At 29.2% G+C, this 15649-nt stretch overlaps 2 protein-coding genes across 2 annotated transcripts; one reads left to right on the top strand and one right to left on the bottom strand.

The window, feature by feature from the left end:
• Positions 1-58: 58 nt before the first annotated feature.
• LOC123296872 (cryptochrome-1) lies at positions 59-6046 on the bottom strand. Its single transcript, XM_044878560.1, has 8 exons — positions 5867-6046; positions 5561-5792; positions 3386-3720; positions 3208-3324; positions 2908-3140; positions 2460-2843; positions 1725-1892; positions 59-1651 (listed from the first exon to the last, which is right to left on the bottom strand). Exons 2-8 carry the CDS (start codon positions 5685-5687, stop codon positions 1399-1401), a joined length of 1617 nt encoding a protein of 538 aa, XP_044734495.1. The 5' UTR covers positions 5688-5792; positions 5867-6046; the 3' UTR covers positions 59-1398.
• LOC123296875 lies at positions 5902-14581 on the top strand. The gene is made up of 2 exons (XM_044878562.1): positions 5902-5958; positions 13936-14581. Exon 2 carries the CDS (start codon positions 13948-13950, stop codon positions 14428-14430), a length of 483 nt encoding a protein of 160 aa, XP_044734497.1. The 5' UTR covers positions 5902-5958; positions 13936-13947; the 3' UTR covers positions 14431-14581.
• Positions 14582-15649: the final 1068 nt, after the last annotated feature.

Genomic DNA, 15649 nt, shown 5'->3' with positions numbered 1-15649 from the left:
TTTTCATAAAAGTTTCCCCTTTTTTTAAGTTTAACAAATTCCTCAGAAACATAACTTAGATTTTCAATTAGTAGAACGATGGCTTAAAGGCGCGAATGCAGTGCCGGATTAAGACAGCGCGAGGCCTGTAGCAAATTTTGAGTGTGTGTGTGTATGTTTTTTTCCCTTATTCTATCTGGGGCTCTTATTGGGAAGGTCCTTGGACGGGGATGTAGCACTTGCTGCTCTTGCTACCTGGCTAATCCGCCACTGCACGTATGACGTCTTTGTGCTCAGTTTTAAAATATGAGGCCTACATATATTTTATTTTTCATGAACTATTCATTTTAATTGTTATTAGGATATGATTTAGAGAGTAAATCGAAAAATAACTACTTGTATTTTTCGTTTATAGGCAAGTATCCTATTTTTTAACGTTTCTCTTTCTTTTTTCTCCGTCTAATTTTAAAAGCAAATGCTTAACTAGAGACGTTAGCATTTTGAAAAATAACGTACTAGAAATTCCTTGTTTTATTAAAGATTAGGAGTCGAAAATGCAATATGGCACATAAAAAATATTATTGAGCATATATATTATATTAGATATAATATCTGTTAAATAAAATGGATCTCTTTCTCGTTTACTCTTCGTGTTTGCTCTATATGATAAACGAATATGTTAAATCCACTATGAGTAAATTCGAACCTAGATTGAGTATAGAATATAGATCCGCAAATATCCATATAGCCAAATACATATCCGGTGAATTTACTTATGGCAATCTGTTGAGTGATCGCTTACAAATATTGCCATCATTTTGTACGAAACTGTTGTGTACAAATAAATTATTTGGCGATAATTTGGCTCCAGTGACAATCACGTTTACTGGCAGCGGCAAATTGATCGAACAGTTAATTTTTCGTTTAATGCGTAGACTTTAATTTACTAAAAAGCGCCTACTGTTACAACGGCGACGATAGTAATTTGTTTACCACTTGTGTAACCGATCCATCGATACACAGCACTTTATTAAAAACTAAATATCTCAAATGATGTGCAACTCTTCTTATTCCAATCTGAACTGTCTAAAGAAACATTTAATTATATAATAACAAATTCTATAAATACGAACTTTCTATTAAACTATAATGAGATCTAATATCGTCACATAATTGGTCATTGTAATCATTCCGTTAAAAACATATGTCGTGTTTTCGATATTTTCAAATTTTGGCGACCAAATATCCAAAAATATTTTTCATAAATCCGCTGTTGTTTTAACAGAATGATTTCGATAACGCTAAATTATCTTGAGATGTGAAACAACATAAATTGTCTAAGACACTATAAGCGCATATTTGATAAACAAATTTATAGCAACATCGAAAAAGGAGTATTTCATAAACTTCCAAAATAATTCAAATTTGTATCAAACAATGTTCATGACATTGACTAGGCAATCCCAAAAATGATTTTGCTTCATTTTCATCTGAGGGTCGGCAGTGGGGTGGTGCATTACCCCCACCCATAATCTGCTCACGTAATGTTTGCATAAAATATTTATTACGCTTAGATGCTTCAGTATGATCAACAATTGGTGGTGGATAATCTTTTCCAATTATGCAATTTGAACGTTCTTGAACATCAATTGGGGCTTTCCATGGTTCATACCTAGAAAATTTATACATAATCTTAATTGATGAGAATTCTTCGACACTATAGGGAGTTAAAAGTTATAACTTACAAATATTCGGATGGCAATGAACGTAGCTCTGGTAGATAACGCTTCACGTATTCACCGCCTGGATCTAACCGACGTCCGAATGCAACTGGACACACACATTCGGAACAATCCAATACTTGTTCGAATGCTGAACTACTGACCCACATCCAATTACCAGCACAAACAGACCTACGATATAAAAAATATGCCTTCATATTTGATTAAATAGTCTTCATCAAATTTTGTAATGCAAACGTAATTTTCATCTATCGAATCGTTAAATATACAAAAAAAGCTGATGGTGAAACAAAGTGTTCAAAGAGAGTCGACAGAATTTCGAAGTTAATCAAGGCGAGACTAATGTTTTGAAATTTGTGGCTTGTTAAATCATAAACTAGATAACAAAGAACTAGAGTTGTGACAATTCAACAATTCGTTTCTAATACTATCGATCAACATCTAAATTCAACAGATTTGGCCCGGTAAGATTTCTTTATATTTCTAAAACTATTCCCTGGTCATAAAACGGTAAAACAAAATTCGTTGAAAGAGTTGAAGTCGGTAAAAGAAGGATTTTTAAGAAACATTCCAATGCTTGGGTAAAAAAATCTGTGGCGTAAGTGTGTCTAATAGTGTAGTTAAAAGACGACAAAGTCTTATTTAATAATCCCCTGGTTCGTTTTGTAACGTAGTCATAGTTAGGTCTTAAATTAACGGGTTTGACGAAGGCCGACATCAGATTATTAAAATTATTACCAATCAGCATCCAATAGATATTTGAAAAAATGATGAAGGCCATATTCCCAAGAAATCCACAAATCTCCACGCGTCAAAAAACATGCAACTGCATTACGTGCGACATGGTGAACCCAACCTTCCAATAATAGCTGTCGCATTACAGCATCAATAAAAGGAAATCCAGTCTTTCCATATTTCCAACGGTTTAAATCCTCTTTTTTCGGTTCTGACCATGGTATATTCAAACAAATTGGATTTCGTTCCATTTCAGCATAATATTCATTATTCACAGACATTGTATAGAAATATTCACGCCAAATTAGTTGCCCGGTAATATGCGGAGATGGTGGTAAATTTCCACCATGTACCGTTTTGAATACATCTTGGAGATTCCAATAGAATCTGTGGAAAATTTAAGTGGTTAAATGAAATCTATCTTAAATGGATTCCACAAAATGTTTAATACCTTCGAACGGATAAACATCCAAATCTCAATGCTGCACTTTGTGATGTTGGAGCTCCCAATAAATCAGGATTGGCTTGATTTGGTAAGAAATATCCTCCATCAAATGCCGACTTTTCAATAGCTAATCGATTTTGAAGTAATTTTAATGCTTGGGTTTCACCACCAATCCAGCGGAACATTCGAATTTCGTTTGGAGCTTCTCGTGTGTATCCCAAATCTTCGGCTGTTGGAACCTTTCGATAAATAAAATTAATAATGTTTTTAAGACCATAGATTCCAACTTCTATAAAAAATGCTTACTTTTGGAAACATTTTCAATTCTGCTGCTATTTCAGGAGATATTATTCCAAATTTGATACCTTGCCAATTGACATCATCGACAGGCCGCGGAGGATTCCCAATATTTGACACAACATACTATAAAAATAATTGGTAAAAATAAAAAATAATTGAAAGAAATCGGTGATCGTAATCTTACAAGAAATGCTTGATATGTTAATGGTGGTGTACCGCCATTTTCTTCTATAACACGAAATGGATCCCATAATGTGTGGGACACACATTCCATCCATTTAACACCCCGCTTATCACATAAACGTTTAACATTTTCATCTCGTACACGCCAAACTGGTTCGCAATCTTGTTCGAAACACAATAATTTTAAATTATAATGCTTATTCAATGCCTTGAACACAACCTCCGGTTTATTTTCAAATACGAATAATTGCCCACCATATTTACGAAATTGTTTATCCAAATCTTCTAAGCATTCTGTTAAGAATTTCATACGATTGTATCCACATAATTTTGTGCCTAAAGAATTCAAAAAACTTTTTTAGAAAATGTTTTTTAATCAGAGATAAGTTTGCATTCGAAGATTTTTAACTTCCACATTAAAGGGGAAAATGCAAATTTGAATTTTCCAAACGATTAGACACCCGCCCCCCTTTATGCTTGAAAACAAGAAAATGATTTTACACAAGGTAAAGAACGAAGTTAGATTAATATTTTGGCTCTTAGTCCTCCCTGGCTATTAATTTGGAAAATAGCATAAATTGTTATTGATAAATACATCTCTACAAATTAATGTGTTGATTAATTATGCTTAGCCTAACAATTTTCATATCTTCAAAAATTCTCGTAAGATGGTTCGCACGACTAGGTATCCGAAAGGTATCCTTCAACCTTTTTATTTGTTATTCCATTGTGAAGAAAATTTGAAACCAAACTGAAAAACAGTTTTGTCGAACAACGGACATCCTCTTCAATTTAGTGTTGGGCAAAACAATTTTTGCAATTTGGTATCAATGTATCTTCCTAATGAAATAACAAATAAGGTATCCCGGATTATTTGGTCGAGGTTGTGGATGCACCGGACTAAATTTAGTTGCCAAAGTGTACACTAGGTATAGTTATGAAATCAAAATCATTTATTTTCAAATTTTCATATTTCCAAAACAAAGTATCAACATGTATTATTAAAATCAAAATACACCTTCTTTGACATTCGACTATAATTATTAATTTGAAAAGAGTTAGAGTTACAGAAGACTTTAAATTGCAAAAATGTTTCTCGTGGTAATACCTTTTGTTCGAAACATTATTTTAAAACCTTAACGGTTCAGTTCCATTGTTACGACAAGTTCTGGCGTTGGGTGGCGTAAATCAATCAGACAACAAGCAAATGCTGGCTGATTGATTATCGTGTCATACGTACAACGCGGCTTAAACAAATGTTAGCTTCTGGTTAGTTTATGCTATCCAATGTCAACGTTTTACATCGCAATGGAACTGCACCTTAATGTTTATGGAGTACCCAATACCCTTCAGTTTTTATATTCTAACGTTCTCTCGCAGAAAATTTGGCACCCGTTGCTCACTTTTTTCGTAAGTAAACAGAAAAAATATATAACCAAAACGGGTGTTAAATTAACAGGATGTTTTAAATGCGCATAACAAGCCCAAAGATAGATTTGCCACTTTGTCAACTTAAAACTGAATTTGCCAATTTGGCAACTTAAAAAAGAGCCAGCTATCACTATCAAAAGAGTTCAAGATAGAATGACTCTAGGTAATAGATCTTAACGTCCTACGCTATGGGATTATGCCCTTGTTAATGGCTTAATGGTCCTTGCCAAATTATTTTAAATTTAAAAAATCTTAGTTTGTAGTGGTTAGAAACATTAGTATTGAGAAAAACTATACATACAAATTTTAAAGAGTTAAAACAGTACAATTTTAAAATGTTTTTTTATAGTTTTTAGATACAGAGAAACTGAAATAGAAGAAAGAACTTAAGAAAATGATTAGAATTTTAGAATTTGAACCGCCATAAATTAAAAAAATATATATATAGGATATAATAACGTCATTAAAAAAAATGATGGCCATATCTATGGATATCCACCTGTTTTGACATTCATTTTGAATATTTTGACATTTGTCAATATCATCACAACAAAACAATCAAGACTTTTCATACTTTTATACAAATCAAATAAATGTATAACATTTTTCATTATTAAAGATACAACATTCAACCCAACTTAGATTTTCTTTATTTATTTTTCTGATGTTAAGTAAAAGTACAAGGACAAAAGATTTGAAACGTAAATAAAAAATTTTAACAATTGTATTTTACATCGTACAATACCTGCACTTTCTCCATCAAAAATGAAAATTGGATAGAAAAGACGATCTCGATCCTTGATGGCTTCATGTAACGATGGATTATCATGAAGACGTAATCCATGTCGAAACCATAATGCAGAACTTTCCATTTTTGTTTCTAAAAAAACTATTCACTTAAACACACAATATTATTTCTTAATAATAATTTCAAGTTGCTCGAGATGTTATATGTTTCGAAATCATGTCTGAATGTTCTAGAAGAAATGATGATAATATATTTAAATAAATTCTCTTTACTATGTAAAAGAAAATATTGAACTCTGTTTACTTATTCCTTGTTGTTGTAGTGTGTGTCTATATCACGTGCAGAATTTACACGTGAGCGATTTGCTGATAAATGTAAATGATTGTATATATACAGTAAGTTTCTATGACATATCGGTATAAATAATTTTTTTTTAATTAAAATAATATCAAATCACATTTATTTACAGAAGAACCATTAATAGCTGTCAAGTCAATTATTATTTGGTCGTAATTAATATTCTTTAAATCAGGGAGTAAGGCAATAGTTATTTCATTCTTGTAAATAACGAACTCAATATTATATAAATAATTTTAATGATTATATTGTAATTCGAATAATCTCTGGCAAGGACAAAAACCTAAATTAGAAAATGAAAATTGTACATTAGATTTTACCATTTTGATTATCTAATTTATCTATTTGAAAATTTGCAGTGAAAAAAATGATTACTTATGAGTAATAATCTTATATTCTTGTTACTAATATAATGCATTGCATTAATATATGCAATGATTATTACATATCATTTATAATACTTGCCATGATCACTGAAAAACAATTATAATCAGGATTTGTTTATGTTTTTCGTGTTCAAGTGACAATTAAAAATTCTTGTTGTTGCATTTCCCCCCAAAAAATATCATTACTAACCCTCCTTTTTTATAGTTAAATTATACATACAAAACTTCATAATATAATTATTATTAATGGTTGATTATATTTTATTTTATTGGATAATTATTTTTACAGTAATTATTGGTTGGCCAAGGTTTTTTTAAACTTTTTTATAGTAGTGCAGTATGCTACAATTCTTTGTAGTAAGAAAATGTGAAATCTGGGTGTCTCATTTAATTTGAGACTGAGTTGTAACTCTCAAAAAAGGTTATTACAAAAAAAAAAGTTTTAAATAAAAAAGGTAGAGCTTAAAAAGTTATATAGAGCTAGCACTATGTCGTTGACCTAGATTTACAAGTTTCTTTACACCTAAACCGCTAAACCAATTTTGATGGCTCCTGGTGTAGAAATAGATGGATCCTTGAGGAAAGAAATAGAATACTTTTTATCGCAAAAAGTGAAATAGGGGATAAAAGATCTTGCATGCATTGCATAGATTTTTGCGCTAAAACCAGATGGAATGTGTTTCTTAGGTATCAAATATAATTAGTAAGCTATGAGATAATAAATAATAAATGGGCAACTTATATTACGTATACGTTATACACGTATAATATTTTTTCGATTATTTGACAAACACTCACATTTGCGTCATACAAGTTGCCTATTTACTATCCTTTTAAGTCAATTTTAACATTGACCTTTTGATTGAATTATTAATTAATTTATTGTTTATTAACAAATAGAAACTAGCTCATGGCTTATTAATGATATTTGACACGTAAAAACACATTTCATAAGGTTTTTATAGAAAACGAGCGATTAATTTCGTTTTCCTTAATTAATCTTTTGCTGTACTAATTTTGCTGTATTTTATAACAACTTATACGTTTTATCGAGGAAGAAGGTTGTTCGTGGAATTTTCGGAAAAAGAACTACAGGATGTACCCAATTGTTTGTTAAAGATGTTTAATAAAGAATAACTTGGCTATATTAATTTTAGAAAAAAATTTGGACTCTGGCTATAACGTGGTAGCATTTCTTTTAATTGTTGATTATAGTGGGTGGGTTTCTTAAATATGACCATTTATAATAAAAAAAGTGGTACCTAATCAGTTACTCCTCTACTACAAGTATAAAGAACTTTACTGTTGAATGTAACTGGTTTATGCTGAATGTATTCCTTTTTCGAAAAGATGTTTCGAAAAAAAGGTGTTAGCTTTGTTATGAAGACAATTTTTATATTTAAAGTACTTATCAGTAACGAGGAAGCGTTTATTATTAAGTCTAAATCAACTCAATTTAACTCAATTGAAGTTCTACAATATTTCTTAAAAATTTTCTAATTAGACACCCTATATAAGATGAATATTAAAATTATTGAAATTTAATATATTATGCCCTATATTTTGTTAAAACATATCCCCTCTAGGGCCCACAGCAAATTATGTGGTTGCCTGGCGAATATACATATATTATAATAAAATGAATAAGAAAGCTCACAGCAATACTCAAATAGAAAAACAAAACTTAGGTACTTGTTCATAAAAAAGCTAATATGAATCAGTCACCATATTAGATATGTAGACGGACTTGAATATATAACATTTTACATTTTTTGCGAACCTATTGTTCAATAAATAATTATCTTAATGTGATGAAATTTGGTGTGCACAATCGTATCATAAAAACGCTCGAATTGACTCAAAATTTTCAACGAAAATTTCCAATTTAAAATAAATCGGTTCATCCGTTTGGGAACTATGAGCCACAGAACGATACACACATATAACACCTTTCTCTGGTCGAGTCGGAGGTTAAAAATCAAATGTAAAGTATTTAAGGACACGATAAAGGATAGTAAATAAATTAAAATAAATAAATATTTAAAAAAATTAAATACAAATAAAGTAAAAAGGTTACTTAAAGGTGATTGACTAGGTTCGTTTAATAAATGTATTTTATTATACATTTTAGTTAGTTCAGCCACAAAATAAAACAATGGTGCTTTTAATATAATAATAATAATAATAATAATAACAAAAACATTATAAAATTAATAATTATTTATGTATTAAACATTTTCAATTGAAATTTTTCAACATTTGACCCAACAATATACCTATATATGAATAAATTTTTTATTTTTTTATTAAAAACAGTACTGCATTTAAAAAATAATTTAATACATTTTTTTCTCACATTGGAATTCTTCGATTAACTGAAATTTTAGTTTGTATCAATAACTGAGTTGAGAACAAGCGGAAGCATTTGCTTAGAAGCACTGAACATCGAAAATAGTGAGTAGTGAATAGTGAATAGTGACCAAGACTAATTCTAGATAATTATTAAAGAATTTTCGGCGCCTTTGCTAAAATATCTGTCGCCCTATTAGCTCAGTTGGTTAAGGCGTAACCAATTCCGTCCGCTGTATGCTTAGGGTAGCGGGCTCGCCACACTAACTAAGTTGGTGTGGCGTTTTAAAATTTTTACTTGTCATTTGGGGATTTCAGATAGCGAATATAACAGCATTCAAAACATTGATGAATTCTAAGCCGTGAATCAACTAATTACCTACTTCGATCTAAACTCTGGCCTTTATTAATTGAATTTTAAATCTTTTATTTATTTATATGTATTCAATTGTTCATTTATCAAAATTATCGATTGGTTATCTAAGTCTTTAACAAATAATCAATAAAATATTTAATAACGGATTGATTAAATATGTATTTGAGTGTACCTAAATATGAGTGCATTTTATAATTAATAAAGTAATGCTGAGCAGTAAAGGCGTCAATCTCATTCGATAATTGTTTTTTAGCCCCCGAACCAAAAAAAAAAGGGTGTTAAGTTTAACCGTTATGTATGTCTGTCTGTGGCATCGTAGCGCCTAAACGGATGAATCGATTTGCATTTTTTTTTTGTTTTGTTTGAAAGTTAATTTAATGGGGAGTGTTCTTAGCTATGTTTCAAGTGCGAGTTTACCTGGAGCGACTAAGAAATAGGCGACGATCCTCAGTTTTAGACTGCTCTAAGGAAAAAGATAATTTAATGGAGAGTTCTTAGATACGTTTCAAATGCGAGTTAAGGGTTCCGGACCCGAAAAATTTCTCGGTTTTTTTGTGTGGAAAGTGTCAGGCTTATTTTCGCGTACTACTGCAAGAATGCTGAAATTTTTGCCATTTCGTTAAATCAATCGTGCATACGAGTATTGTTGAATTTGTTTCACTGAGATATAATAAATTGTTAATCATACTTATAAAGAATGGATGAAACTTTATCAAAAATTACATGATATTTTTTGCTAGGATTTGTAGGTAATCACACGATGTTTGATTTGCTTTCAAATCCAACACTGTATGATATTAGTTACATAAATACTGATATTAATGGTAGTGGGAGCGATTCTATCATAATATTTTTGTTTGAAGTGTATGAGCGGTTTTAAGTCTGCTCATAAATTAACCAGTTTTTAATGTTTTTATATAATTTTTTACAAAACAAATAGGTTTTTACCTACATAATGTTTTAATTGAAATTTATACGTGGAATAAAAATATATCCAAAGATGTTTTTGCTGTTAAATAATCTTATAATAATTATGTTAAAATGTTTTGATTATGTTTATAAATTTTTTGGTCAAAAACAAGAAAATTAAAAATTATGTTTTTATATTAAAAAAATAAAGTGAATTTTAGTGTTGGAAATTTTGTTTCTTTTGGATTAATATCATAATATAAAATAAAGTGAGTTTTTTATGTATAAATTAAGTTTAACTTTAGTTTTATGCAAGTTGTATAGGTAATTCGTTCAATTTTAACGTCTATTTTTGCTTTATGACCGAAGAGAGTTTCTTAGATCAAAATGCTTCATGACTCATAAACAAAATAGAATTTGCGTATATATGTTTAACGATTCTTGCCTTATTACGCAATCAAGCACTTTTTTAGCCTAAAATAAATTTCCCTGTTAGGTAATACTAAATATATTATGACTTTTTCGTGAAACGTATTGTAAGTCCGTTTATGATAAGACCCTCGGGTGTATTATTTCAAATTTAGACATTCTAGTCCACGTCAATTGTTGTCGTGTATCACCTGATTGCTAAATAAATAAGAAAGTGTTTATAAAATGTAAATTATACACAATATTCAGTATGGTGTGATTTTAAGTCATAGTATCATTCGGAGTTGGATTTAGGCTTGCTAAGCTTGAGCCAATAGATCCTTTAATTGTTTCGCTTTTGCTTCGGACAGAATGTGAAAAAATTAATAATATAAAGAAATACGAAACCACTTTTATACTGTTTGACAAAGTTAAAGGATGTTTGGTTTTTTTTTATATGACTAGTTTTTTGACAATCAGCCAAAACCAAATGAATCGTAGTTTAAAATATAAAGGTCTATTGTAGCAAATGGCTAGAATTCTAAGAGTTCTTAAATTGTCTTTGGAGAAATAACGTTTTCGTATTTTCTTGATAAACTATTAATCATAAAATATTTATTTATGGTACAAGTGGATAAGAACATTATTAACGCACGCATTCTTCAATTTTGCAATTGCAGAAGATCAGAAGTATGTTAATAAAGCGTTATCACATACGTATATCGCATAAAACTTTATCTACGCCTAAAAATGTGAAAATAAACGGTAATTATAATTTAAAGTTTGTCATGAGTTAATGAGAAAACTTGAACATTAAAAAAGTTTTTATTTGTTCAGATTTTGACAGCAATTTGCGTGCGGTAATAAACTATAACTAACTTAGGCCATGATAAATGAACGAGATAAGCAATTCTTAACTCACGGGTGCAGGTAATGAAATTTAATACGAATAAAGTACGAAAACCTTGCTTCTAGGATAGAACTTGATCGCGACCTACAATTGACCGTGGTTTCATTAATTGCCTATAAAAAATTCGTATAGTCTTTCTTTTACTCAATTAAATTTTACTTTACTCAGTTTCGGAAATTGTTACACAAACCTTTCTGTAAGAAAAAAAAAATTTACGATGCTAAGGGCACTGTTTGCAACATTTTTAAATAAAAAGAAGTGTTATTAATAACGCATAAACTTTAAGACCTTGACTGTGCATCAACGATTTGCGACCAGCAGATTAATAGTTCTGCATATTGTTTTTTAGCTACTGGTCACATTAAATATGAAATAAGACTGACTCATAATAAACATACGACTTAGCTTTTACTTCAAGATTCCACAATCGTTTTTATTTATATAAAACATGTAATTTTGTAATTAGTTTAAAAGCAAAAAAAAGCTGCTTCGATTCCATTTGTAATTTTCCATTTCTTGCATAAGTAAATAAATACCTACACTGATTGTTCAAGGTAAATACAAAATGGTAGTTTGACCTTCACCTGTTCCCTCATTTAATTGAAAAAAAACGTACAGAAGTATATTAAAATACAATAATTATTTTTATTTAGACCTATTATTATTTTATGAACAATACTAAATTTTGCCAAATTTTTATTTTATATAAATAATTACGAGTTTGTTTTCTAAGCACAAAAATTCGTAGGAAAACAAGTTCCTATAAGCACAAAATGTGTTAAAAAAATGTATTTCATTGTCGCACTGGAGGCTACTTTCTCAACTTTCTACATATGGTGAAGAAAGGTGTGGTACAGTGGAACAATCACAATATACGTATCTTATCCCAAGAGAAATTTCAGACTGAATTAAACAGCTTTATTATGAGGCCAGGCCGTCCTTTTAATGCAGTTTTCCTTTTTCTTTAATGTATTATGCAGTTATTATGTTGTTGTGTATTGCCCAGTTAGTTATTCTGAAGTGCTGCAATATATGCATGCCAATTCCTTTTTATTTTTAAAAATTTTTGGAACTATTCAATATTTCTCAAAAGGGATCGTTTTACTGACTTTGTAAGAATAGGTTGGTAAAATGATCCCATTGCATTTTTACCAAACAGTTCATATAAAATATTCATTGTTCTTTTACATTGGTGATCGGGGACCATTTTACGTATTATAATTCTACACACAAAATAGGGATCATTTTACGAACATAGAGGGGATAATTTTACCCGTAACGATATATTTGAATATTGTCATAAAAACTGACCTTAAAATTTATTATAAGCCTATCTAAATGTATTATGCTATTAAAAGTAAACAGAAGCTAAGAATAAAACAACTAGCCGGCGAAAACTAGCACACAAATATTTTACGTTGAAATTGGTCCTACCATACATACATAAGCAGTAAAATTAATATTTTTGCTACGATATACAAAATAGCTTATACATCACCATAAGTCTTTGTTGCACGATTAATTTGATCACGTGTAAGATATCTATCGATTAAATGTAATAAATGGCTTTAATGGTTCACCTAAAACAACGAGGAATCATTTTACCCTGAGGGATCATTTTGTTACACTTTGCTTATAATTTAATTTAGACCAATTTTTGGTGTAAGTAGATGATTTTCAAGTGAAATGCTATCTTCCATGTAAAATTGACAGTATTTACGCCCATATTTTAGAATAAAAAAGCTGCAAATTTTGGGATGGGGTTATTTTAGAACTAAACAAAACGTGTATTGAAAAAAGTATAAACAAACTTTTTTCTAAATTGCAAAAACATTGCAAATTTTCAAGTAAAAACCATAACAATAACATAATTTTGCTTAGCAAACTACATAGACCTACCATAAACAAGCAATAGCGCCAAATATTATTATTAAAAAAAAATATATATATATAAAAAAATTGCTCCTGAAATGCTCCTTCAGAATATATAATTGCTCTAGTTAATTTGGGACTTCCTTTAGGTACGAAGTTCTTTTACATCCAAAACTAGTCATGTATATGCATATTCGCATAACTAGTTTTGGATGTAAATATTAAAAAAATAATAAATTCGTGTACTATAATAAATAAGAATAATATAAAGTAGGTGAACATGTCGTGGTTGCCATGGATATGGTAGGCACATACACACACACAAAGCATATCTCACATTGTTACGTGACAGTCTGTGCCAGTTTGTTAACCATGGCAATTATTCATTATTAGAAATATATGACGTTTTAAATTTCATATTAATTTGTCATACAATCCTCACTCCTCAACGTTTGAAGTATGTATATGTAAATGTAAATGGGGACAATCGGGAATTAAAAATTATTAATTATGAATAACTAATTTGTTTTTAAATATTAACAATTAAAATAATTAAATGTAAAAGTAGATAATTGGAAATTCAAATTTTTTAATAATGAATTACTAATTAATTATTAATTATTTAAGTGGAGCAATTGTATAATCTGAAGGAGAATTTCTGGAGCAATTTTTTGATAAATAAATTTTTCGTATATAAATATATGGCGCTAACTAGTTTATGGTCATAGACCTACCTCTATTTAAAGATAGGATCCAATATGTATCATTTTAATAAGTTTATAAAAAAATTATCTTTATTTTGCAGATTAAGAAAAAAATGTGTGATTTAGAAACAGGCGAAATCGATTACGATATTGAGACTGGTGAACGATATCCACATAAACGACCAAATGTTTATGTATATCGACATCCAACAAATCGAAGAAACAGTCATCGATTTAAAATACCGCCAAATATAATAACAAAAAATAAAGAGATTTTCGACGATGATGAATTTCGATCAAAACATTTACCATTTAATAGCGATATTAGCCCAATAGTATTATTCTTATTACCAACACTATTTGTATATCCAGCTTTAACATTAATATTAGCCGTGGTCGAAATTACTATACATATGTGGGCACATCGTAAAAATAAAACATTAAATGATCCAAAATACTATTTTCGTAGCCCGTTACATTCATGTGTTAGTGTGTATTGTGCAAGATGTAAAGAGGATAATTATATGTCCACAATTGGTAAATTACAGGATAAACGTACCATGCAATATGACTGTTTTAAGCATTTAGTTTCTTAGAGATGTTTTCGTTTCATTTAGTCACATGCTAGCTAGCCTAACACCAATAGGGTACTTTCGGTAATGAAAAATAAATTATGAAATTTGAAAAAAGTTAAAATTTATGTAAAAATTTACTTAAATATTATTTCGAGTCATAAAAGCACATTTTTCTTTTATAATATTAAAATCAAAAATCGTAATTTTTAAACTGTATATCACGTGACCAAAAACGCGGGCAAGCCTTGATGTGATGTCATATCGGTATGAACCATAGACCATCAGTTAGTTTAGTGTAGACAGCTGGGTATAATATATCCATAGATAATAAATATTTATATTTATTATAATTAGTTGTCTATGAATATATATCGTATAATGATACCGATATTACGTCACCAAATTGAAGGCCCGCGTTTTTGACAGTTTAAAAAAAGGTTTAAAATTTAATTTAAGTTTTTGGCAATAAAGCGTGTGTACTTTTCCGAAATAAATTTTTGGTGGCTTTTTATTTACAAAATCAACAATGAAGACAACATGAAGTACTTTTTCAAATATAGTAGAATACCCTATTAACGAGCGGGTGGAAAAAGATCTCTGATTAGTTTTTAAAAATTTTTCTTTGTTGATTTTCATTCAATAAGGAATTTTGATAATATGCCAGGCGCTAGTGTGTGGCGACCTTTTTTTTTTGTTTTTGGTGATTGATATTTTTTATTATTATTTAGTATCTATTTAATGTAATGTATTCGTAATAAATAAAAAGGATCTGTAATAAATTTATAATTCGTAAAAACTTTAAAATTTTTGAAAATAACTACAATTTGTATGCGTGTTAATTTTTTATAATGTTTAATAAAAGCGAAAAATTATATTTACAAATTTTCAGTTTTATATTTAGTTCAACTTTCAAACAACTTAACTCAAAAATAAGTTTTTTAGGTACAAAATTGTGAATATATAATTAATATTTACTGTTCATTGTATTTGATAATGAGCAAGTTAAATTGGCAAATTTTTCAGTAGGTACTAAAATGTCATAAAAATTTAATTTTTAACTTCAATAATTATATGCTACATTTTGATAACGTAAAATTGTAAGTTAAAGAATTAAAAAAAACTTTCTTAAATATTCTGAATTTTAATAATTCTTAAATTTTATGTTTTTCAAAAAAACTTGCTAATTTTTTTAATTGATTTTATCTTTCAATTTTAAACAAAATTTATTTTTTGAAAAAGA

Source organism: Chrysoperla carnea, chromosome 3 (genome assembly GCF_905475395.1).
Source record: "Chrysoperla carnea chromosome 3, inChrCarn1.1, whole genome shotgun sequence".
NCBI lineage: Eukaryota > Metazoa > Arthropoda > Insecta > Neuroptera > Chrysopidae > Chrysoperla > Chrysoperla carnea.
This window is presented reverse-complemented; position numbering and strand designations above follow the sequence as displayed.

Excerpts from the sequence above, each read along its gene's own strand:
- LOC123296872 (XM_044878560.1), bottom strand. The coding sequence starts at position 5,687 with ATGGAAAGTTCTGCATTATGGTTTCGACATGGATTACGTCTTCATGAT. Across the intron at positions 3,141-3,207 it reads AATTGAAAATGTTTCCAAAA|GTTCCAACAGCCGAAGATTT; the intron begins GTAAGCATTTTT and ends ATTTATCGAAAG. Across the intron at positions 2,844-2,907 it reads GGATGTTTATCCGTTCGAAG|ATTCTATTGGAATCTCCAAG; the intron begins GTATTAAACATT and ends AATTTTCCACAG.
- LOC123296875 (XM_044878562.1), top strand. The coding sequence starts at position 13,948 with ATGTGTGATTTAGAAACAGGCGAAATCGATTACGATATTGAGACTGGT.